Consider the following 8,650-nt stretch of genomic DNA (forward strand, 5'->3'; position numbering starts at 1 on the left):
ATGAACCAAACAGTGAATGTCAGTATTTAAAGTACACTGTCACAGAGTGAATAAAATAAAATGTAGTGATGCCTGCTATAAATAATGGTTTATTTCAAATATATATTTTATTTAAGTTAGTTAAAATACTTTTCATTTGTATTTTTTAGTCACACTAACAGAATTTATAGAAGAAGAAGTGAAGCTCACAAGCCTCTCCACACACAATCAGGATATTAAAATACATGGCACATATTATTAGAGAAGCACCTTTCTGTATTTTTGGCACGTCTGTGACAGTCGTCCACACTACACCTCCCTGGAGTAGTGTGCTCTCCTCCTGTGGATTGCCACTCCTATGCTGAATAACAGCGCCACTGCCAGGACACCCACAGCCACTGCAAGAGCTGTGATGACACCTGTGGGAGGCAAAAATCCTGTTTAGATACCTAGAATGTGGAACATTTGGAAGATTTCCAAAAGCCTTGATATTTTTAAATCAGACAGTCTGTGTTGAAAATCCCCACACTGGTCCCTAAAGTGAATACAGGAATAAACATATAGCAGCGAAGTATGAGAAGCCGCTTAGGCCAAAATTGAATACTTGACTTGGGTAGACATATACGTATACTGGTACTAAGCACTTACATGCATATTCTCGTGCATATACATATATACATACATACATGCATAACATGAGAATGTGTATGAGTATGAGGGTATATGAGTATGAGCATTTATGCATGTGCGTGCTTAGTATGTATGTGTGTGTGTGTGTGTGTGTGTGTGTGTGTGTGTGTGTGTGTGTGTGTGTGTGTGTGTGTGTGTGTGTGCTTAGTAAGTACGTTTGTTACATACGTTTCCATACCATTCCAAACTTCCAAACTGTGACTTCCATACCTGGGTGAAAGTCACAGGTTTGTTTGAACCAACCTCCTACACCACGCACATACATACCTCGTACTCATACACATACTCACATTATGGATGCATGCTTGTATATATAAGAATACACATGAGGTTATGGATGTATGTGCAAGTGCTTTGTACCGGTATACATGTATTTGCAAGTGAAGTATTCAGGCAAAGCGTTAACAATGTCAAAATATGTATGGAAATATAAGTCAGTGCAAGCAGGAGAATTGACTAAAAAATTGACTTCTTTACCTGTGCTTGACAATCTTGTCCTAAACTCGCACTCAGCCTCCCAGTGTTCTGCCACCACGTCCCGCACCAGCTCAGTGAACATGGGCAAAGGGCAGGGGTTCACCCCGTTGCATCCTGGCACAGGGTTGGGGTAGGGGTCGTGCCTGGAGTCATTGCGGTAATACAGCTCCAGAGAATAGGAACTGTGGATTTACAGTGTCATCTCATTAACACAATGTGATGATACACATGTGCTATGTAAATAGGTTTGTATCATGTGCTAATTTGTCCATTGCAGACCTGGATGGCTGCCAGATTTCCATCGAATTGAAAAGGAAAATGTAATTGAATGGTTTGGTAAACAGTGGGATGCAATTGCTCAAAATCTGATATGTTTTTACCATCTGACCTAGATAGTGTAATTAAGTATGCAAAGAGCAGGCAGGATGTCATTACCCATCATTCTCCTGGTAGAACTCAAAGAGTTGACAGGCAGCGTAAGGAGGGAGAAGGCCGTTGTACACGTCCAGAGCTGCCTGGAGGGTGATGAGGGTAGAGTCGTGCTGGAATGAGAAACATCAAGGTGGTGAGTATGTGAAACAGCAGTTTGCGCGATAAATTATAAATGTGTGTATGTGCCCAAACATTGAACTTACGGCTGAGTACATAATGAATTTGAGAGTGCTCCCTTGCTCTACAGCCCTGGAGAAATTCCTCAGGATGGCATTGAGCAGCACCCCTGGTAAATGAACACATCAGTGTCAACATTGCAAATTATTTTTTTCCCAGAAACCAATCGTTTTGACCTTACTGAGCACCTTATCTTAGCGCTGTAATCATCTTTATCCCATTAGCTCATATGTGCTAATATGCTTTGAAAGCCCGGCCCAGCACTTTACACTGTCTGAGCTGAGGCATAAACAACGCCTCAGCCAGCAGTCACAACATCACATACACTAACTTGTTTTTACTCTAATTAAAAAAAAAATTCTCACAAGAGTGTTTTGATTTAATTGCCTCTAATGTGACTCCTCACCTCCCGAGAGCCTGGCCTTCTCTTTTCGCTTGTGACTGAGGATGCTGTACATGACCTCAAATGATGCAATTCTCTTCAGGGTGTCCAGAACATCTTGGGTGGCCCAGCGTGGGAGAGTCAAGTTATGGATCCTCTGCACATGAAAATAACATTTATTACCCAGCATCACGCTAATAATCGCATATAATAACACATGAATCGCAACAAAGGGGGTTTAAATGGCTGTATTTCATCGTCTCTATTATCCCGGCTATTTTTAGCACCAGTCTGAAGATAACAGATGCTCATTTTCAAGTGTGAATGAGCGTATTCAACCTGGCCTAGAATCCACCCATCTCATAATGCTTTAATTATCATTTCAGTATGTTGTCCTATTCATGTCTCACTGTATGTATAAAAATGATTTCCCCCACGCTCCAGCCCCCTCTCCATCTCTGTGCAGAAGTGTTGAAGAAAACAAATTCTTTTCGTTTTACTCTCACTGCTCTGCAGCTGGTATCAGTAATTGAAGCATTTGTAAACAGCAGAATATAATTGTGTTTATGTGTGAAAAATAAAGTCTACCTGACAGGTAAGAGTGTCATAAACCCGCCATATTTTTTTTCCAACCAGTTTGGAGACGGGGTAGCCAGTGTGGTTAGAAAGTCCCTCCACAAAGTACTGCAATGTAAAGAAAAGAGTTAGAACATTTCATTCAACCAGTGGCGGAAGAAATATTCAGATCCTTTGCTCATTCATTTTACAAAAGTACCAGTACCAAAAGTAATCCATTACAAGTAAAAGGTTCTGCATTTAAAATCACATACTGTATAGTATTTTACTGTTGAAGATGGCCAAAGGTGGAGTTAGTTTTAACAACTTGTATACAGTTTGGTAGTTTAATCCAGTGGTTCCCAACCTGGGGCCCTGCAAAGGCTCAGGCTTCAAAGGCTGAAAACATCTGTATGTATCTGTATTTAATCTTTAACACATCTTTAATATATTGTATTCTATACACTTCTCATGTGATTTTTTTAAATTGTATCTGTACTGTAAGTACTGACAAATTAATATGGAGGCTAAAAAGTACAATATTTCCCACTGAAAGGTTAAGGGGGTTAAGTGTTAAATACCATTAAGTGAAAATACTCAAGTTAAGTATAACACACCCACTGGGGTACTTTGCAGTGGTCCTACAGATTCTCTATTTGACCAACCAGTATCAGCAAGAATGAACCACAGCCTGGCCTAAGTAGGGGAACCTTGGCTCCTACTGTACAGTGTTGAGACCGTTTGGCATGTTCCCTGGACTCACATAAGTCTTAATACTTAAGTCTAGGAGAATGGAAAAGTAATCAGACAACATTTGCTTTGCAAGAGATTCTAGCAGAATTGAGGGCTGAACTGACACTTTGCTGTTTAGAGGGTAAAGCAAAAAGGGAGATTCTAATTTTAAAACCTGAGAAACAGAAAAAAGGGAAGCCACACTTTTTGTATATTTAGATATTGACTTAGACCTCACATGTGTACCTACACACAGAGAAACACAGAAGAAATGAGAGTCAGCAGTGTTTGCTGCGAGTAGACCACAGAGTCAAGGCACCCTCAGATACACCTGCCTTCAATCAGACCCTGATTGAAGGCAGACCCTTGCAGATGAAAGATAAGATAATTAAACAAACATTAGTTGGTTAATGGTACAGATTCGCATTGTTTATTGATTCAGTGATTGTTGTTCACTTCAGCCTTTGGTCAAACAACACAGTGAAAAATGGCACCATCTTGGTTCCTGCATCCAACTTGCAGGTACTGTGCCTCCAGCAGAGGGTGTAAAAATTCAACGCAGGAGGCCCTGTCCTGATCTCAAACACCACCTTAGTAGGCAGCACATGGGACTCAGTTTAATTAAAACCTTTTCATTGTAATTCTTAATCTAATTCAATCCAACCGTTAATTAGCTTCTCTGAGAATGTGAGAGAATTTGCACTGTGCAGCTTTTTCGAGGCACTGGAGTCACCGTGCCTGAGAAAATCACTGACAGGACATGATGTCTACAGCATAACTAACACGTCCACTGGAGGTGCTGATAACGTTGGCACCAGCAACTGCGAAATATATATTTCACTCTTTTACACAAATGTGCATTTCACAGTGTTTACAAATCAAGGCTCGGATAAGAAGAAAAGAAGTAGCTGAGGTGAGAAAAAAGTTCACAGGAGAATTATTCACTTATATAATTCTAATGATAAAAAACAACAGCGTTACAAACAAGTTTTTAGTGATTAACAGGCACATGACTCATGGAAAAATGATGTTTAACACAAACTGAGCTGTGAGTAGAACGTTCACGTCATTGAACAGACACTGAGGATGAGTTACGCTACCGTGTATTTAGATGACTGTCTTCTTCTGTGGTTTGTCTTACCTGGTGAGCCCTTAGGAACTTCTGGTAGTGCTCGCTTTCAAAGGTCTCCGTCATCAGTGCTCTGAACCTTGGACAGTCTTTGCCTGGAGACTTCAACAGCTTGAAAATCGAAAACAACAGCACATCAGTGGAAACAATGCACATTAACTGCAGGTACTGCAAGTCTTCTGGGCACAATTATATGTTCATTTCACACTTTAAAACAGAAGGGAATTTCAGCACAGCAGGTTCACAGCTGAGGTGAACACAGACAGCAACACAGAGCGAGAGAGACTCATGTTAATTTGTACAAGTTTCTATTTCGGCTCTGTGTGTCTGCCATGTGAAAGGAAATATTGATGTGGCTCAGCAGCCCACCTTGTCCTGGGCCCTGGGGATGGTGTGCACTGGAATGGGCCGCCACAGTAACTGGGGCATGATGGGAGGCAGGCGTCTGGTTGGGGGGAACATCCCAGCAAGGCAGGCCTGGGCACTCATCAGAGTGCGGTCGTAGTCAGTGCTCCTCACATATAACTGTTGGAAACATGGTGGGAACATGGTGTTGAAGTGCATCCATATTTGTACTTGGTCTGGCACGGATTCCTACTGTGTTCTTCCAAATGAAACAATCAGGCTTACTTTTTATAGAGTATAGAAGGTGGAAATGCACTTGGAAACTAAAAAAGAATTGCATTTGGAAAGTGGATAGTTTTTTTTAAATAAAAATGCAAAAATGAATGCACCCAGCAAAGCGGCAGTGTATCATTCATGAGTGTGCTGTATTTCTCCCAAGTCAACTGATATTCCCTTAACATGAAGGGGATGGAGAGGAGTGAGAAGAGATCCAAATGGATGAGAGAGGGAGGGGGGGAAAGATCCGTCTTACTGTGATCTCTTTTGACATCAGCCTTCGCTCGTCTATATTTCTCCATCACCCGTGTCAGGTTTTTGCACACAGTAAATCACGCTGATAAGGTTGGATGTTCCTGTGATGCCGAGAATGCTCCCCCTCCCCCCGCCTCCTTTTTTTTTTTGTCAAATTAAAACAGACATGGCAGGGTGGTGGAAAGGTACGGAACAAGTTGACAGCGACTTGGGCGACAAATCGCCAATGACAGGTACTAAGAGCTGTTATTTTTGTAGTAATTGTGTGTTATTTAAGAGAGGGAGAAGAGGACTAAATGCAAGGATGGAGAGAGAGAGGGGTAATAGAGAGTGAGGTAAAAAACAAAAAAAACAGGAAGACAGCGAGTGTAAAGAAAACAGACAGCAAAAGAAAGCAGAAATCAGATCATCATGACAGTTTGCTGAGCATGCAGCCCAACATACATGCTGCCAACTGTACTGCACACGGAGCCCAGAGGCAAAATTACTCCTCATGTTACAGCAAATTGCAAGGCCATGGCAGTTATATCACCAATATGATTCATGCTCATTAACTTAGTGTATGTTGTTACAGCTAATACAGACGGTGGCTTCCACATGATTGGGCCGAGGGCACGCATGCCAACAGCATTAGTTGACACTGAAGCACACAGGCTCACAGGGGGGACATCACAGAAACAAACAGAAATTCACACACACATTTATGTCTGTACATACATGTCTGCATCCACGAAAACACCTACCTCTTTGTTATCGTAGTCCTCACTGAGAAAGTTGCCATAACGCCTCCTTAGAAAGCTGCCCAGCTCAAACTGTTGTTTCATGCCCAGCTGAAAGGAAAATCTTTGGTTAATCTTTGTCGAAACTGACCTTTTGCTGTATATTTGGCAGATTTGAGGTCCAATTCAACTCATTTACATAAAATAACACAAACTACAGGGCCTCATAGAGCCATAAATGATTTATTCACTGTAAACCGACTAATTGCCAGAGAGCAGAACGATGTCACAGTAGGAAAGGAATATACTGTAAGGAAAAGTCTCTAACAAGCTCCTCTTCCATCTCAAGACTTAAAACTGATTTTATGTTGTACAGAACACAAGTGAAATATATTTTTACACCATATCTAAAGCTACTGCACCTACATAGAGATACAAAATGAGCTTAGACTTTTGCCTTCCATGTACTTAGTCAGTAAGATTTACTTTAGGCTCCAGTACTTTGGCCCTGAGGTACAAAACACAACAGCATTTTAGAAGACACAAAACAGTTTTCTAAAATATTGTGTTTTCGATTATTTTAATTAGGTTTTAGTTTTTTTGTTTTTGCTGTTGTGTTTTCTGTAATGTTGATGTGTTTTGCACCTCAGGGCCACCGTACTCCAGCCCCCCATGACCCTGTGGGTATAGGAAAATGGACAGATTGATGGATTTTATACAATTTATACACCTAAAAGCTCTTTCTTTAGTTTTTGTTTTTTTAGGAAACCTCCCACGTGTCCTTCTCTACTGTATTTCCATGTTTTTTTTTCATTTATTGTATGCCTTGCTGTAAAACCAATTGCCCTCCAGGGACAAAAATAAAGTCGAAAGTAGAAAGAGTACCCAGTACCTCAGTGAGCTGTCCAAAGCCCTGAGCCCAAACTTCCTCCCCATGAGGATCCTTGGGATACGATTCAATAGGCGATCGATCGCCATGTCGGAACACCTTAAAAGTCATAACAGATTATGTCACATGGATTCAGACGCCATACTGCTGTGCCAGCCATTACAGTAGTGTACTTACGGTAAAAAAATCCAACCTGAGACAGAGGTCAGAAATAGAAACCTGTGATCTTGGACAGTTAAGTCTGGATTTAAGACACAGAAGAGTCATTCTGATGACACAAATGCTGGAGCTGCTCATTTAGCATTATTAACCTAAGGACTCACTTTCTGAGCAGTGACATGGCACACTGGTTGATTGAACTGGATTATGGACACATCTGAGTCACTCCTGTTAGCACACCACAGTGATTTGAACTTTATAAACTATTTGGATGTCAACAAAGTTATGGTTTGCTTTTAGAGATAAATGTCTTTATTGATGCAACTAAACTTGACTCAGCTAAAATGGAATAGATAGTTGAATTAAAACACATTTAAACAATGAATTATTAGCAAATACTTACACATGTTCAGTTACATATTTAATTACTACAGATAATAAACAGACTGAGTCAGATAACAACCCAGGGTCCAACAATAAGGATTGCCCGATGGCTTGAGGCCAGTAAAAAGATACGCATGGGCCAACACTTTTTTTTACCAGTTGCCTGATCGGGCCAGTGCTTGAAAAAGTGAGTCTCTTTAAAGTAAATATAAATAAATATATAATTATAAATATAGGCATTTTGATCAGGGCCAGTAGATTCTTGACCCACTTGCTCGACCAGGCCATTGGCAAAAAAAATATGTTTTGGATCTTGCAATTAAATTGTAAGCTGCCAATGTAACAGAAAACTGACCCATTATTATAAACTGTAGATCAATTGTAAGGGCCAAACACACTAGTGTAATATAGATATAGGAAGTCACATCATAGAAAAACATGTGCGATGTTCACTTAAATCTTTCTTTTTCTACCATTGAACTATGGTGCAAAAGAAAGATATGCAAAGAGGTTTATGAACCAAGCAGTAGTGTCTGGGAGAGATATGCCCGACACTGTTGGAGTTTAGGCTCAAAGTAATCCTTGTCACATGAATGTGTATATATAATAACGCTCACTGAGCAGAAAAATACAGAGTAATCAGCAACAAAGTGTCAGTCTGATGTGATCTAAGTAGGCTTCCAGATTACGTTAAAATGTTGTAAAACGGCTTAATATGAAATTCCAATGCTATGTTTAAATGTCATCGTTATTAATCATGCACACGGGAAAAGAAATAGAAACTGGTTAGACTCACGGCTACGACAAACTTCAGCACCCGGCATTTAGTCAAGCAGATGCAACAGAGCAGGAATAAACAGCCCAAACTTGTCTGGAGCTTCAACATCTTTTTGACTTGTCGATCTCTACCTTCTTCACAGAGTTCTCCTGCTGACACAAGGAAATAAATGTCAATACATTTTAATTGTAAAAGGCCATTAGGAGCAGAATATGATGAACAAATGTATTGCATTTTAGTCAGGCAAAGGTTGTGCAAAATATGTCTTTTAGATCAGTCATATCACAAATAA

At 40.4% G+C, this 8,650-nt stretch overlaps 1 protein-coding gene across 1 annotated transcript in view; it reads right to left on the reverse strand.

Moving 5' to 3' along the window:
* Positions 1-288: 288 nt before the first annotated feature.
* The window catches only part of LOC144536707 (testicular acid phosphatase homolog), a 17,407-nt gene continuing 9,045 nt past the window's right edge, over positions 289-8,650 (reverse strand). Inside the window, exons 3-13 of the mRNA XM_078279967.1 lie at positions 7,361-7,424; positions 7,041-7,136; positions 6,173-6,259; positions 4,923-5,078; positions 4,566-4,664; positions 2,726-2,821; positions 2,162-2,294; positions 1,782-1,864; positions 1,582-1,688; positions 1,147-1,328; positions 289-398 (exon numbers count right to left, since the gene is read on the reverse strand). Of these exons, the coding sequence (XP_078136093.1) occupies positions 289-398; positions 1,147-1,328; positions 1,582-1,688; positions 1,782-1,864; positions 2,162-2,294; positions 2,726-2,821; positions 4,566-4,664; positions 4,923-5,078; positions 6,173-6,259; positions 7,041-7,136; positions 7,361-7,424 (1,213 nt within the window). The remainder of the gene's footprint in view (positions 399-1,146; positions 1,329-1,581; positions 1,689-1,781; positions 1,865-2,161; positions 2,295-2,725; positions 2,822-4,565; positions 4,665-4,922; positions 5,079-6,172; positions 6,260-7,040; positions 7,137-7,360; positions 7,425-8,650) is intronic.

Source organism: Sander vitreus, chromosome 21 (assembly GCF_031162955.1).
Source record: "Sander vitreus isolate 19-12246 chromosome 21, sanVit1, whole genome shotgun sequence".
In the NCBI taxonomy this organism is placed as follows: Eukaryota; Metazoa; Chordata; class Actinopteri; order Perciformes; family Percidae; genus Sander; species Sander vitreus.